The sequence below is a fragment of the Bombina bombina genome, chromosome 5 (genome assembly GCF_027579735.1).
Source record: "Bombina bombina isolate aBomBom1 chromosome 5, aBomBom1.pri, whole genome shotgun sequence".
Classification (NCBI taxonomy): Eukaryota; Metazoa; Chordata; class Amphibia; order Anura; family Bombinatoridae; genus Bombina; species Bombina bombina.
This window is the reverse complement of record NC_069503.1, coordinates 622250874-622268585: the sequence shown is the minus strand read 5'-3', so window position 1 is coordinate 622268585 and position 17712 is coordinate 622250874. Positions and strand designations below refer to the sequence as shown.

General features: G+C 34.6%; 1 protein-coding gene across 1 annotated transcript in view; it reads right to left on the bottom strand.

Moving 5' to 3' along the window:
* Positions 1–444: 444 nt before the first annotated feature.
* GABBR2 (gamma-aminobutyric acid type B receptor subunit 2) overlaps positions 445–17712 on the bottom strand; it is a 1106195-nt gene continuing 1088927 nt past the window's right edge. Inside the window, exons 18-19 of the mRNA XM_053714581.1 lie at positions 14995–15112; positions 445–610 (exon numbers count right to left, since the gene is read on the bottom strand). Coding sequence (XP_053570556.1) covers positions 445–610; positions 14995–15112 — 284 coding nt within the window. The remainder of the gene's footprint in view (positions 611–14994; positions 15113–17712) is intronic.

Below are 17712 nucleotides of genomic sequence, written 5' to 3'. Positions count from 1 at the left end.
ATTTTTTTTTATTATTATTATTTTAATTTTATTACTGTGTATAAAGTGTACTAACCGATGATCATAGCAGCCATATACGTAGCATTGTGACTTGATTTAAAAAGTTAATCTTCTGTATTTTTTTCTTTTGTGCAAGATTCAGAATTCTCTATTCTTGTTCTATCGCTCATAGAGTTTTGGGAAGAATTTGTTTTTTTTTTCATATCTGAGTCATTTGAGTAAAGACACAAAAACTCCACAAATAAGGCTCCAGGTATGACTGTGCATCTCACTCTTCTTGCTCACGCTGGTTGAATTAGGACTCTCAGGATGATGTCCTTAAAACATCCTTCTTCAGTATTAAGAGCAAATGTTGTGTGTAGCAAAGGTTCTATGTTAGAATGTGCAGTCTAGTCTCTCTTGAGAAATTACAATAGTAGTCCAGGAAACCTACATCTTCTATTTCTACAGGCCGGAGACCATGACTTGGAAGGAAGGCTGTACGTGTCTGTGTCTAGGACTGGCGCCTGGACTGACACATGGGCTGGCACAGCTTGCGTCCACGCCACCTATTGAGGGTAAATAGGCATGATGGAGAATGGGCAGTTGTAAAGACAGTCGTCGCTGTATGCTGTAAAGAATATTTAAAAAGTTAGTAATATAAAAGAGAAGGCTTGTTATTAGAAACAAAAAACACTGTCATTAAATGATTTTTCTGTAGTCTTGCAATAAATTAACATACTAGATAAGTGTGTGAAAATCAAAATGCATTAACACATTTGTTCACTGCAATTGTTTTGCAATAGCCAAACTCCTTTCAAAAAATTTCTTTGGTGGATGATCCAATCAGAACTTGTTACTTAGGTATACAAGAATTGCCACTATCATTGTGTTATCAAAACTTTCATTTTTATGCAGCTCCTTATCTGATCCCCTCTTTTGAGGCCAATGTGAGACATATATGTGGTAAGGATAGGCCTGTGAAATCAGCAGTGTGCACTTCCTGTAATTTTTAGAGTAAAATTACAGGAAAGGTGAACGACCATAAATAATGAAATGTATATTATGACTTAAACAGACATTTTATATGTCAATCTCCAAGTGTGTCATGTCCTTTTAATGATGCTGCAAAGTTGTAGGACCAGCACACCTTTAAATGTATAAATGTCCAATAGACAACAAGGTGGGTGCAAACAGATGTAGAGCCAAACCCCTTAGCTCCAAAGTAGTAGAATCCAGAAGAAAATGTTGCACTCTCAAGTGTGGAAGTGAAAAAAACTTTATTAGGTGAACAGCAACGTTTCGGGGCGCCTGCCACTTTGTCAAGCTACAGTGTAGCTTGACAAAGTGGCAGGCGCCCCGAAACGTTGCTGTTTACCTAATAAAGGTTTTTTCACTTCCACACTTGAGAGTGCAACATTTTCTTCTGGATTCTTTTAATGATGCTATAAGGTTATTTGCTGACAATATGAAAAACATAGTCGCTACCGGAGTTCTATATACCAAAGGATAAAATAAAGTTAAAGGCATTTTTGCTTAGCTATAGTGATCTACTTTTTAAATAACAAACAAATGGTTTATTATACTAATGTATTTTGCTTTCTATTGGAATGAATTGTTGAATGACTGAGCAAGTCTCTAGATTGATTGCCAATGGCTTATATGACATCAGTTTTTGATGTAGCTGGATCAAAGGTGGATACTATGAATAAAACAGCTTTGTTTATTAATGTAGTAAATCAAAGGCAGCATCAACACTTTTTGCAAAATTAGTTTTATCACTGTCTCCAGTCCATAATATATGGATGTAATACATATCTTAAAAGATTCATCTTCCGTGTGTGCTCTTTCGCAGTTAGGGGATGTACATTTAAAAATTAATTGAAAGAGAAATTTTGACCAATATCAAAAACCAAAAGGCTATATTCATGGCTGCTAAACCAATTTGTTGCACACATCTACGTCAACCAAAAATAAATAAATACAAACTAGAAAACATATTTATGTTCCCAAAAAAATAAATAAATACAAACTAGAAAACATATTTATGTTCCCAAAAAAATAAATAAATACAAACTAGAAAACATATTTATGTTCCCAAAAAAATAAATAAATACAAACTAGAAAACATATTTATGTTCCCAAAAAAATAAATAAATACAAACTAGAAAACATATTTATGTTCCCAAAAAAATAAATACAAACTAGAAAACATATTTATGTTCCCAAAAAAAAAAAAAAAAATTTGAAAGACAAAAATTACTGAACACAAATAGTGTTGTTCTTTCAAATTTTAAGGCATTATTGTAAATCCAAATAATTTAACTAAATAATACATTTAACTTTTATTTAAGCACTTACATCTCTTCTCAAAACAGTCTTTATACTCAAAATCTATACAATATATGTCTGTCTGTCTAAAGGACAGTAGCACAGAGATGTAGTCTTAAAGGGGAAGTGAAAAGGTTGACCTCTGTCCTCCACAATAATACTGGAAGACCATCAGGGAAAGCAGTAAGGGGACTTAGATCAGATCCCATGGGCTTATTGCGCTTTTTGGCTATTTGACCACATGGAACCTAAGATCACTTTTTATTACTTGCAGACCCTGTGAGATCTATGCCCTGTAATACCTATCAGTCAAATGCCCACATGGGAACTCAGATCATGCCTGTCTGCTTACAAACCTTGCCTATTATATGCTTAACAAACAATTAAAGTAATATGGAAACCCAAACATTTCATTTATAATTCAGACAGAGCATACAATTTAAAAATAGTTTACTATTTACTTCTATTATCAAATTTGCTTTGTTCCCATGATATTCTGTGTTGAAGAGATACCTAGGTAGGCATCTGGAATACTACATGGCAGGAAATAGTGCTGCCCTCTAGTGCTCTTGCACATGGATAACATTCTTGCAAAACTACTGCTTTATAGTACTCCAGAAATTGGACAACTCCTAAGGATACATCCCGCTTTACAACAAAAGACACCAAGAGAATGAAGAAAAATTGATAATTGAAGTACACTAGAAAGTTATTTAAATTTGCATGCTCTATTTGAATCATGAATCAAAATAATTTGAGGTTTTATATCCCTTAAAGCATCCAGTTCTTTTACATTATTTTTAATAGAATTCTGAACTCCCTGTTTTTTCCATGATTTAGATAGAGCATGCGATTTTAAGCAACTTTATCATTTGTTTCAATTATCAATTTTCAATTTTCTCTTGGTATCTATTGTTGAAAAGCAGAGATGTAACTTTAGGAGCACTATATGGCAGCAGTTTTGCACAAATTCCTGCCATTTAGTGCACTGAATGCTTACCTAGGTATATATTCAACAATTTCATGGGAACAAAGCAAATTTGACAATAGAAGTAAATTGGAAACTTTTTAAAAATCGTATGCTCTGTCTGAACCACAAAAATACATTTTTGGGGTTTCATATCCTTTAAAAAATAAAATAAAAAAAGGACACCATTTACCTCCTAAATTCTTCACTCTGATTAATAAGATTATTTTTTTCTCAGTGCCTACAGAACTGTTGGGCACAATAACATTTAGAAGACAGTATGGGCGGCTACAGACATTTTCTTATACTCTCATCAAATAAGCTGTTTGGAATCTGAGATCACTTCCAGCCTTTTTATTTTGCTTACAGGTACATCTTTGTTTTTTTTTGGTTTATTTGTTTGTTTGTTTTTTTGCATATTCCTATTTTCTTTTGTATTATTGATTAGACAATTCTTTGAAGGCTGAAACAAATATGTGTGGATATTTCAGTTTATATTTGGATGGTTGTGGCCTAGATTGGATACAGGCTGGACACAACAGGGATTTATTTTTTTCTTGGTTCCATTCACTTATCAATTGTCCTCTCATTTTTAACTTTCAGATTTTAAATTAAGACCAGAAAAAAATAAGATGAATGCCTCTTGTATTCTAGAAAAAAATGAGTTTTTGGCTGGTCCTAAATAGCTCTTTAAGTGTATGAATATGTGCAAATAAGCAGTCACTTAAAGGGACAGTATACTCTAAAATAGTTTTTCCCTTTATGCGTTTACAATTGCTTTTTTTCACCAACTGCAGAGTAAAAAATGTATGAAAATTAGCTTTTTTAAGGCTTATTTGTGTATATGAATTAGCTGATTTTGTGTTTTGAAGCCACAACCTAATAAAATGGGTTGAGCTTGTAGGTATAATCAGATCTCATTACTGTATCACATTGTGCACATAATCCTGCTTCTTTATCTTATATCTGTCCATAAAACAATCACCAGTACTTGGAGAGAACAATGGAAAATCAACATTTTATTACCTTATCTCTGCTATATCCCACTGGGAGTGTAATTTCTTCTGCTGGCTGTGTTTACAAAGCTTATCAATAGCTTCGACCTGCGGCCACAAACTTTCAGAATAGGTGGGGATACCACATGCTAAATCAACTATTTCAAATGCCAATATAAGGGTAAAGGAGCTACTTGTAAACAATTTAATACACTCCAGCAGGTAAAGTGGATCATTGAGAACAAATTAAAGGGGAGAACATTTTTGAGTAAACTGTCCCTTTAAAGGCAATAAAAGTAATTTTTATAAATGCATATTATAAATAAGAAATTCATTACACGAAAGGTCTACATATAAAATTAATGTTATAAATTAATTTTAAATTGTAACTTTTTCATGACATTTTCATCAAATCTCAGTTTATAGACATACACTTTGGAAAGCCTCCAATTTTATCTCCTCTGACGTAGCCACTTAGGAGAAGACATAAATTACTGTGTAGAATGTAGCACTTCTAAAGTCTGGTTATGAAGAAAGTAAATTACAAAGTATTTTACTATAAGTAATTAAAAATTTTGGGCTAGATTACGAGTGGCACGCTAACTGTTGCGCTCGAGCGATAAGAGGTTGAAAGTAAACGCTTTCGCTTGCGCGCAATTGAATTTAACGCACATCAGGATAGCGTGACTTCAGAGCTCTGGTTAACTGTTATGCTTAACTAAAACTTTGCACAAAACGCATCAAAATTACATTTAAAAGTACAGTTACATTCATAATAACACTGTCCAATAAAAAGTATTAAAAAAATTGCATAAAAAAAGTTATAAGGGCTCAAAGATATGACAGGTGTTAGGAAAAAAGGACTGCAAAGGGCTTTAACATAGAGATACATACATATACATGTCCAAATATATATATATATATATATATATATATATATATATATATATATATATATATATATATATATTTATATATGTTTATATGTGTGTAAATATGTATTTATATGTGTATATATGTATTTACAGACATATATACACATATAAACACATAAATACATATGTTGTACACACCTATAGACATATAGACACAGTGGAGGCTCCTCCATATGTGCACAGCTGCATGTGAACCCCCAGCCAGAAGAAGAAAAAGGAAAAAAAAAGTTCTGAATATAATGTATTTTTTCCAATAGCCCCCATTCAAAAAATTATATTTAATTTCTGCCCCCAAAAAAATAAAGCCAAACTTTAAAAAAATAAAACAAATTAACTTTTTTTTTTTAGCTGCATGTGTGGTAGAGCCTACATGCCTATTATATACTCCTCTATTAAATTTGTCTGCAGCCTGCTCCAAGCCTCCAACCCATCCCTATACTGGCTTAATCGCACAGTTCAGCCTGTGCGAGTGAGGTGGTGCTAACGGTCCGGATACATCATCACTCCAGTCACATGATGACGCTTGACCAGGCTCCTCCCCCTCAACGGCACAAAAACTCATTGCAGAGATAGTCATTGAGCTGAGAGGAGCTAATTTATTTTGCGCAGTTAGTCAGTGACCAAGCTGGTGGCGTGGTAGAAGTTAGAACAGAAGTTGACCGTAGAGCAGAGAGACAGAGTAGAATAGGGAGTGGAGTGAAGAATATTGTTTTGTTTATACAAAGTTACTTTAACAGCATATTCATTTTAGACTGAGAGGTTGAGCAGCAGACTAGTTTTAATTACTAGTTGACCGTTGACGGCTGTCACGGCTGCTGCCTGCTGTAATTATACTAGTTAAAAGTATTTTAGTTTAGAATTATTAGCAGATTGCAAAGAGTCTTAGAGTTGTTAAAACAATTAAAAAAATATTTTTTTTAACTGCTGAAGATAGGCAGTCAGCCTGCATATTTTAACTTTTTATTTTATCCCCACTGACTCCTATATTTATCTTTATATTATTATTATTTAGTTTACCCCTGACTGCTATATTTAACTGGTGCAGTGCAAGAAGGAAGCCTTTTTGTATACTCTTTGTTGTTGTATGGTGAGACTGGAGGGATAGCTGCTGAGAGGAGCTCCTTTATTTATCTGGTTAACACAGTTATTTTAAAGTACTCCTAAAAGTTATATATTTTATAACAGCAAAACTATTTACCTAAAAGATATATATTTTATAACAGCAAAACTACTTGCCTAAAAGTTAAATAGTTTATAACAGCAAAACTACTTGCCTAAAAGTTATATAGTTTATAACAACCACAAAGCTACTTACCTACAAGTTATATATTTGATAACAACCGCAAAGCTACTTACCTACAAGTTATATATTTGATAACAACCGCAAAACTACTTGCGTAAAAATTATATATTTTATAACAGCAAAACTATTTACGGTTATATATATTATATATTATGTATTGTGTACCCCCACTTGAATAACCCACGAGCCGGCATTGTATCCACACAGGTGCATTGGAGCCTTTTGCAGTTAAGTAGCTGAAAACATGAAAAATCATATTTATGCAATATTTATATTTAATAAAGTGTTTAACTTTGTATTTACTATGAATATTTCACATTATAATGTTATTCACATAGTGTAATATGTACTTTTACATATATATTCCTATATATATATATATATATATATATATATATATATATATATATATATATATATATATATATATATATATATATATATATAATTATTATTATTATTTATTTATAAAGCGCCAACAGATTCCGCAGTGCTGTTCATAGGTAAAAAAAATAAAAGGACAGTACAATATGAGACACCAGACAAAATTTAACAAACAAATATAGGGGGAATTGGGAGCCCTGTTCCCGTGGGAACTCACAATCTAAATGGGTAGGAGGGTGAGAAGCAGGAGGTGGGGACTGCAAAGGTGGGAATGATGTTAGTGTGAAGTTAGATGAGGGCAGCTATTAGGCAAGTGGAATTCATTTGTTATTGATTTGGTGATAGGCTTCCCTGAACAAAAAGGTCTTTAGGGAGCGTTTAAAGAAGGAGAGGTTGGGGGAAAATCTGACATCTCAAGGAAGTGCGTTCCAGAGGGTTGGTGCCGCAGGAGAGAAGTCCTGTAGTCTAGCATGAGAGAAGGTGATGGTAGAAGAGGCAAGGAGTAGATCATTGTTGGATCTTAGGGGACGGGCTGGAATATATTTGTTGATGAGTGAGGACAGGTATGGGGGGCTGCATTGGTAAGGGCTTTGTAGGTTAGAGTGAGAATTTTGAATTTAATTCTGCTGTGAATGGGCAGCCAGTGAAGGGACTCACAGAGAGGTGCGGCGGATACATAGCGTCGGGAGAGGTGGATTAGCCTAGCAGAGGCATTTAGGATGGATTGAAGGGGGGAGAGGCGGGAGAGAGGAAGGCCAGTTAGTAGGTTGTTACAGTAGTCAAGCCGGGAAATTACTAGGGAATGGATTAGCTGTTTAGTAGTTTCAGCACTCAGAAAAGGAAGAATTTTGGAGATATTGCATAGGTGGTTGCGACAGGATGAAGAGAGCGATTGGATGTGGGGTATGAAGGACAGATTGGAGTCGAGTGTAACTCCTAGGCAGCGGACTTGGGGTTATGGGGAGATAGTGGTGTCACCCACAGTGATAGTAAAGTTAGAAACTGGAGTGGAATTAGTTGGGGGGATTAGAAGCTCAGTCTTGGACATGTTGATTTTTAGGTGGTGAGAGGCCATCCAGGAAGAAATGCCAGATAAGCAGTCGCTGATGTGGGAAAGGACAGAAGGAAGAGAGTGCAGGGGTGGATAGGTAGATCTGAGTATCATCAGCATAGAGGCGATAGTTGAAGCCATAGCTACTGATAAGTTTACCCAGTGAGAAAGTATAAATAGAGAAGAGAAGAGGGTCTAGAACAGAGCCTTGAGGTACTCCAACAGACAGAGGCAATGGAGAGGATGAGTTGCCAGCAAATGAGACAGATTTAAAAGTAACAAGGGGTGGAGGCGGCGCCAAAAGAGGCGATCTAGCACTTTGAAATACATTTCTAAAAACCTGGGTAGGTATCGAATCTAAATAGTCTAATAACAACTATATATGTTATACATATCCCCAATAGATCAGAATGAGGACAATTGGACCTTATGATTAAAATAATTCAATATGTATTTCTCTAGACTAACCCAAACCACTTTTTATCAGATTTTGGACTTCTTAGGAAATTCTTAAAAAATTCTTAAAAAATGCAAGGTGCTGCAGGTTTCAATATCAAATAACAAATTTTTATTACACAAATTCCAGATAATTCTAGAAGAATTCAGAGTGTTCAAATAAGTATAAAATCACTTAAATACTGTGACACCGGTGTCCATTAATCTAAAAAATAGAAAATAAAAAATAAATGAGAATTAAAATTACTAATGTCCTTAAAAGACTTTCAAGCAAACTTTAAACAAATAATTGTAACGCTCTAATCAGACAAAGGTTCTAGAACAGTTTCCAACCACTATATATAGCTGTTAGCAAAAAAACAGTATTTGGAACTCTGGGCATTAATATTCAATGTTGACTGTGAATAAAAAAGCCTTAAATAAAGCTATTGTGTTGTTATAAAAACAACCAGACTGGTTAACAATTGCAGTAACTTCTTATGGCAGTAACACAGTTCTTTGTATATAAAAGCGCTATTGGGAGTCTGTTTGCAGCAATGTTAGTGTAATCATATAAGTGCTGTTTTATAACACTCTTCCGTGAGGGCTTTAGAATCTCTTAGGTAGTAATGGCTGTAATAGCTTCCACAGGTGTAAATTAGTGCTTCAGTGTTTCAACGGTAATCAGTAAGTCTTTTGAAAACAGATTCAGAGTACCTGTATTCAAATAGTTGTCACAATCCAATTCCACACTTTTGAAGTTGGAAAACACTCACCCGGTCTTTCTGTAGTACAGGCGTTTAAGCCTTCAGCCTGTTTGTCTATGTCCCACCGTGGTATCCTTAGTGTGCACACTAGTAGAAGAAACGGTTGATCTGTACTCCTACCGTATAGCCAGGTCCTCCAAGTCTTACTGGCGTGACGGTTCTGGGAGTGAATGTGTCTCTGTAGTCTTTTTCCTTTCTGCAGGGCTGGATAGTAGACAAGTCTATGCGTTTCAGCTCACCAGGGAGCCTTTGTCAAGATGCCTACAGCCAGCTGATTCCGTTTATTTAAAGGGAGTTCCATTAACCCTTTCTTGGTTCTCAATAAATGTTTGCTCAAAATGTCCTTAATACTCACTTTCTACTTGTCACTGTATCGTTGTCAAGACTCAGTGAAAAATGTACTCATAATTTACTTCTAATATATTAAACATATAATAACCACTAGCAGATGATTAAATATTCTCAAAATCTCATCAGACTAGCTTAAATCGTATTAAACCCAAGCACCTTACATTCTTTTATTTAGAAGTCAGGCTCTATAGTTTAAAATTTAAATACTAAAACATAAAACAGGAATAACAATTTAAAAGGACAGGTCACTTTGATATTCAATAATAGTTGACCAAAAAAGAAAATTTTTTTTTTTTTTTTTTTTATATATTAGGTTAATATAAATATTCTCAAACCATCCTAGGTTCAAACTCTCAGCCTTTGTGGTGGGAAATCTACTACATATCCATTATGCTACTATTGAGGATATGCTTACTTAGTTCAAATTCTAGTACTTAACTTATTTCCCCTTCTTATTATACTTTAAAAGATTTTAACATTTCTCCATATTTCTCATTTGTATTCGAACTCCCAACCTTTGTGGTTGGAAGCTAACTCCTTATCCGTTATGCTACCATTGTAGCTTTTCTTCCTATGTTCATATTATAGTATTTGACTTATTTCCTCTTTTTTTTAACACTTTTGAAAATTAAAGATTTTTCACATATTCTTACTTGTATTTGAACCCTAGTACCTTATACTTATAAGGTTATAGCCTTACTCTTTGAGCTAATCAACTACTCTACCTTCCTTAATCATTTTTATAACTTTATCCTTTTTTTTTTTTTTTTTATCTGTGTCATAGTTAAATTCTATCTTTGGATGTGTACTTTATACATTTTATATAAAAGAATTCAGATCCATTTCACTGTTAAGTCCCTTAGGGTAAAGTGTTCCAAAATTAAAAATAAATTCTGCTTCATGTTTTAACAATTTCAACCCTATATTACCTCTTCTCCCATCTGATATTACTTTTTTAACTCCCCAAAATGTTAAGGCATCAGTGTTACCACTATGGACCTCTTTAAAATGTTTGTACAAAATGGTATCTTCCCTCAGATGTTCTATTGCTAGGATGTGTTCCCGTATACAGTCTTTTAACTTTCGTCCCGTTTGTCCAAAATACCTTAAATTACAACTACATTGTAACATATAAATAATATTCATATCCGTGCATCTAATAATATCTGTTATTTTAGTTAGTCTTCCATCTTTAGCTGATTTTATCTGTTTTAATTTTGTGCTATGTTTGCAGGATTTGCACTGGTGACACGGAAAAAAACCTTCAATTTTTTCTCCTTTAAGGGTTTTGTATCCTTTATTGCACAGTTGTTTTCCATTTTTAAATTCGCTGGGTGCTAATATCGATTTAAGGTTCTTCGCCTTTTTATAGATGAATCTTGGGTTCATTCCTATACTAGGCCCTATTAATGGGTCTTTCAATAACAAATGCCAGTGTTTTTTAATTATTCCTTGGAATTGTTTGTGATTAGCCGAATACGTTGTTATTAATGGTATATCTAGTTTTCCTTTCTCCTCTTCCTTTCTTGTCTTATCTTTTTTCTACTCTTAACCTCATTCGCTATCTGTGTAATTCTGTTGGTGTCATATCCCTTTTGTCCAAACCTTTTTATAAGCACTTTTGATTGTTCTTCAAAGTCTCCTATATCTGTGCAATTCCTTCTAACACGTAGTAATTGACCCTTTGGTATGTTCTTTTTCCATTTAATATGATGACAACTCTCTGAGTCTATATAGTTATTAGAGTCGACTTTTTTAAAAAAGGTCTTTGTTTTTATTTCGTTATTTTTTATTTCTATTTCTATGTCTAGATAGTTTATTTTATGATTACTACTTTCATAAGTGAAATTTAAACCAAACTCATTGGAGTTAAGGTCATCAATAAACAGCTCCAATAATTCTGTGTCTCCCTTCCAAATTAAAAACAGGTCGTCGATATAGCGTCTATAGAGCACAAGGTTCGCACCCCATGGGGAATGATCTATGACTTCATTCTCGAATACCCCATGAACAAATTAGCATAACTGGGTGCGAACCTTGTGCCCATAGCCGTATCTTTCACCTGTAAAAAATATCCATTTTTGAATTTGAAATAGTTATTGTTTAATATAAACCTGATACATTGCAACAGGAATCTACTCTGTGTGCTAGTCATCTCTGGGTCATTATTAAAAAATCTCTCTATTGCTTGTAAACCCAAGTTATGTTCTATGTTAGTATAAAGGGAGCTGACATCACAGGTGACTAGCACAAAGTTATCTTCCCATTTTACTTCCTTTAATATTCTCAAAAAATGTGCCGAATCTGATATATATGAGGGGAGTTCTTTCACATAGTTCTGCAAGAAATAATCAATATACTGTGATAGATTGGAGGTAATTGAGTCAATACCCGATATTATCGGGCGTCCTGGTGGTTCTTTCATATTTTTGTGAATCTTCGGTAGGAAGTAAAAAATTGGAGTCGTAAAGTTTTTGATTAATAAAAAATTATATTCTGAATCTGTCAGCAAATTTGTTGCTTTTGCTTCTTCAAGCATTGTTCTTAATCTACCTTGATACTCATCACCTGGATCATTTAAAAGTTTTTTATATGTAGAAATATCATTCAATAATCTATATGCCTCAGTTTTATAATACAAATTACTCATAATCACAACTCCCCCTTTATCGGCTTGCTTTATCACTATATCGGATCTTGATTGTAATTCTTTAAGAATTGTTTTTTCTTTCAAACTCAAATTCCACTTTTTATTTTGTTTAATGTCCATTTCTTCTAGATCTTGTTTAACCATTTTTTCAAAGGACTCTATATAATTTCCTTTCTCCTGTGTTGGGAAGAATTTAGACTTAGCTCTAAAGTTGGTGTGTATATATCCTTTCTTAGTCTCATCTGATTTGTTTAAAAAATACTTCTTTAGGGTTAGTCTTCTCACGAATTGGTTAATGTTTATATAGTGTTCGAATTTATTCATTGTGGAGGTGGGGGCGAAGGATAACCCTTTTTTCAGTATATCCTCTTGTGTTTTATTTAACTGTATTTCACTGAGGTTAAAAATCCCACTATTTTCAGATTCAGTGTGTGTTGTACTTTGATCTTTATTTACAGCTAGATTACTCACTTCTCTATTTCTTGCCCTTCCTCTTCCCCCTCTGTGTGCTGTGTTCCTTATTCAGAGAGGAATTGCCTGGTATTTCGGTGCTGGACTGACCGTAATAGGCGGGATCAGACTGATATACTAGAGGAAAGTTCTTCTCTGTGAAAAGCATTACTGGGCTAAAAAGCTGCACCCAGGTGGTAAATCGCCATAGAACAGGCTAACAATTGTATTGAGCCAGTTGTTCGTTCCTGTGAGTGCACTTCTCTCTGTATGTATTTAGTCTCCCTATGGGAAAAAGGGGCAACCAGACGTGGACTCCTTGCTCAGTGTGCTTAGAGGAATATGGCTACACCTCACTGACGAGGCCCAATAAAGGCCGAAACGATCGTCTGGGGTTGCTGTGTTCCTTGTTCAGAGAGGAATTGCCTGGTATTTCGGTGCTGGACTGACCGTAATAGGCGGGATCAGACTGATATACTAGAGGAAAGTTCTTCTCTGTGAAAAGCATTACTGGGCTAAAAAGCTGCACCCAGGTGGTAAATCGCCATAGAACAGGCTAACAATTGTATTGAGCCAGTTGTTCGTTCCTGTGAGTGCACTTCTCTCTGTATGTATTTAGTCTCCCTATGGGAAAAAGGGGCAACCAGACGTGGACTCCTTGCTCAGTGTGCTTAGAGGAATATGGCTACACCTCACTGACGAGGCCCAATAAAGGCCGAAACGATCATCTGGGGTTGCTGTGTTCCTTGTTCAGAGAGGAATTGCCTGGTATTTCGGTGCTGGACTGACCGTAATAGGCGGGATCAGACTGATATACTAGAGGAAAGTTCTTCTCTGTGAAAAGCATTACTGGGCTAAAAAGCTGCACCCAGGTGGTAAATCGCCATAGAACAGGCTAACAATTGTATTGAGCCAGTTGTTCGTTCCTGTGAGTGCACTTCTCTCTGTATGTATTTAGCAAATGAGACAGAAAAGGACCTATTAGAGAGATAAGAGTGGATCCAGGAGAGGGTAATGTCACAGAGCCCAAGGGAGCAGAGAGTACGTAGGAGGAGGGGATGGTTAACAGTGTCAAAGGCAGCAGACAGGTCAAGTAAGATAAGTATAGAATAGTGGCCATTGTTTTTAGCAGAAAGAAGATCGTTAGTAACCTTGGTGAGGGCAGTCTCAGTTGAGTGTTGTGGACGGAAGCCAGATTGCAGGGGGTCAAGCAATGAGTTGGAGGATAGGAAGTGTGTTAGGCGATCGAAAACTAGTTTTTCCAGGACTTTAGAAGCTAGCGGAAGTAGTAATATGGGGCGATAGTTTGCAGGAGAATTGGGGTCGAGGGAGGGTTTTTTTGAGGATGGGGTGACTTTTGCATGTTTGAAGGATGATGGAAATGAACCAGTAGTAAGGGATTGGTTGAATATGTGAGTAAGAGCTGGGGTGAGGGTAGAGGACAGAGAAGGTATTAGATGTGAAGAGAAAGGGTCAAGGGGGCAGGTAGTGAGGTGTGAGGAAGATATTAGGGAACTCACTTCATTCTCAGTGGTTGGGGGGAAGGTACTCAGAGTGTTGGTGGGGTGACCGGGAGGGGAGATGAAAGGTTGCAGTCTTGTGGTGGGATGTTACTTCTGATGGTAAGTGTTTTGTTGAAAAAATAGTCTGCCAAGTCTTGAGCACTAAAGTCAGATGAGGGGGGTGGTGCAGGTGGATAGAGGAGAGTATTGAAAGTAGAGAAGAGACGTTTAGGGTTTGAGGAGTGAGAAGATATGAGAGAAGAGAAGTAGTTTTGCTTGGCTAAGTGAAGGGCAGAGGAGTAAATATATATATATATATATATATATATATATATATATATATATATATATATACAGTATATAGGTATACATATTTATTTTACCAAAAAAAACATTTTATTTATATATATATTTAAGACTAAATAGAACATATTCTGCTATATGAAGAACATTGGAATGTGAAATATTATTTCATGTCGGGTTAGCGCACTTGGTTAAATGTGATCGGGTTTGCACAAGAGTATAGGTGTTAGTTGTTGTTTTTTTACCACTTTATGTGCTCCATTGAAGCCTATGGGGGAATACATTAACACGGTCGCAATATTCGAAGTTCGGCATTTTGCACGTGTCTGGTTAGCGCTTGTGCAAAGAGCTTACTTCTAGCGGAGTAAATGAGCTAGCAGGAACACAAAATACCACTCCCCTTGTGATCTAGCCCTTTATGGGATATTCTGTTTGTGATGTATGTCCCTTTAAATAATGTTATTCATTGTTTGCTTACTCTTGTTACTTTTGCTGATGTAGCCTTAGTTTATTCATCTTGTTTTATATAAACACATTTCCTACCTGCATAATAACCATATACAATTAGGCACATTTATAAAGTTTACTTACTGCTCTGGAGAATTAATGTCTTCTAAAGGATCTTTACTGGTTCTGGAAGATTCTATTGTGTTCCATTGTGCAGCAGTATTTTGATCATTGTGGTTTTTTAAAACTGCTTTTTCACCATCTAGAAAAGAAAGGTTAACATTAAAACTGTATGAAAGTTAATGTTAAGGAATAAAATACATCCAAAATTGAAATTACTACACCCTCACAAATGGCAATGCTCTTCATTTAAGTGACATTAAAAAATAAATACATTTCATGCTCCCTCTAATTATGGGTTCCACAAAACTTAGAACCTAGATTACACTGCAGGTATTTAAAGGAAAATTGTTGCACATGCACAAAAACACAACAGCAGAAATGTTTTTCAGTGGGGGATATGTGGTTGTCAATCCCTGTTGTAGAAGAAACCCAGGGAATTTGATCAAATTTTTTTAAAAAGTGTGGGCCACTGGAATAGAGTTATGCATATTCCTGAGGATCTTTTATTTCTTTATGGTATTTGTCCCTTCTGCTTGGTGATTTTTCCATATATCAGCTATCTTTTCTATAATGAAGTAAATGAGCTTAAAGGGACATATAGTATTTTACGTTTACAATGTTTTATGTCCCCTTAAAATGTTATATTTCTAGTATTAACATTAACTGTCCTTACTGCCCCAATTGGGGCAGTGAGGGCAGTGCCCCTCCAAATGGTCTCAAATGTCCCATTACTATTATTAGTATTATAAGTGATGATGCTAATAATCATAATAATAATAATGATAATATTATATGTTTCTTAAGTTTATTACTTTTCAATTTAGGTAGTGCATTTTTAAATTTAATTTTCATGCTTTTCTAAATGGAATCAAGTTTACTTGATATACTTCCTTAACAATATTCTGCTTGCTCCTGCTTTTTTTCCCTGACACCTTTATGGGCAATTCTTCAATTGTTGCACATAGAAATGTTACTTTTAGACGCTCCTCTTCCTGTACCTTTAAAGTAAACTTACCATTAGGCATGGGCAGCTGTAGTCCTCCAGCCTAGGAAATAAAACTGAATAGCGCTAAATCTACCAGCATGCAAAAGTAAAAGCTGGCCAATCACATTTCAGGTCAGCTTCCACTATCAAGTCATTTCCTCAGCCCTTCAAAACTGTGCTCAGTGAAATGCAGAATTATTTTATTTTTATTTTATATATAAAAAAACTAACTGAATAATTTTGAATCTCGATAATCTGTGTCAAAATATATGTAAAAAGTTCCCCCAATCAAAATGGAGTTTCATGTCCTTATTAGCTTTTAAGTCAATGTAATAATGATTCATTTATGGCAACTAAATAAATGAGAGAACTAGGTCAGTTTAAAAATAGATTTGATAACTATATATAAGAAGATTTTTGGTACAAGTATTTTATGTTTCACGTTGTATTGTTGTTCAGGGGTTAAAACATGTATGGATTGTCAAAATGACCTGTCACTCCCTGGGAAATTAGAATTTCCAATTAAAAAAAGATTTCTATGATTTTTACTGGTAAATAACTTTAATATTTTGTATGTTTTTGTAAGTTGAACTGATGCTAAATTTGGAACTATAAAGTGTTTGAAATATTTAGTAAATACTGTCTACTATGCTGATGTTTACCATGTATTCTCTAAATAATTACATTAAAAATTCACTTTCTTTTGCATTCTTTTTGCTGGATGTTTACCATTATTGACTATTTTTGCAAACAAGGCATTTTCCTAAATTGCTCAGTATGCTAAACAAAAAACTAAGATTTGTTTGTGCACCTCTACAAGAAAAGCACGGTAACTAGTCTATAAAGCAATGAGTGCAAATGGCTAAAATAGGTGTTTGAAGGGGTTAACAAATGTTTAGTGTGACTTTACTTCAGACAAACACATTAGAAAGCCTTTTATACTTTAAGGTATTCCAACAATTACAAAATATCAGGAAATTATAAAATATATGCAATATATACAAAGCACTAAGTAAGCAATCACATGATATAGCTTCTAGAATGGTATTGTAGTAATACTATTTCGCCACTAGATGGAGCTGATTGCAAAATGACATGTAGAAATCTTATGAAATGTTTAGCAAAACAAGTGCATACAGCATTTATGCATTATACATTTTCTGAATTGATTGTCCCAATTGATAAAAATACTCTTAACACATACAATTATCATTAAAGATTCATTTATTTTGTGAGGACTAATTCTATGCACGTATTTTCTAGTGAATGCTTGTTAAGGTATTCAGCAGGTATTTACAAAAAAAGGTAAAAAAAGAAAAACCAAAATTAACCTTTTTAAAGAAATAGATTGTGCTGTCTTAGATTTTCTTAAGAAAAAATATTAATTTACATTTACTGAATATCATACATGCTCTCCTTTGTAAAACCATATCAATTATTTGTTTTAATTCTACATAATTAAGCGTAAATACCAATTTGCCAATTATAGAAGTCAGTAAATAACCTGCCATAAATGACTAATGCAGCTTAATTTGTAACCTCACCCTGACCTGCTTTATTTGATTCTTTTTATCAAGTGAACATGATCCAAGCACCGCCGTTGAAGGTAGAATCAGCCAATCACTTGCCGTAGAAGATCTTGTTGCAATTGTTGATTGGCAGATTCTCCTGTATTCAGTTATGAAGGCAGCACTGGGTATGTGTTTTTTCAATTATTATGACATTAAGTTACTGAGCAAGTAGAGCAGGAAGAT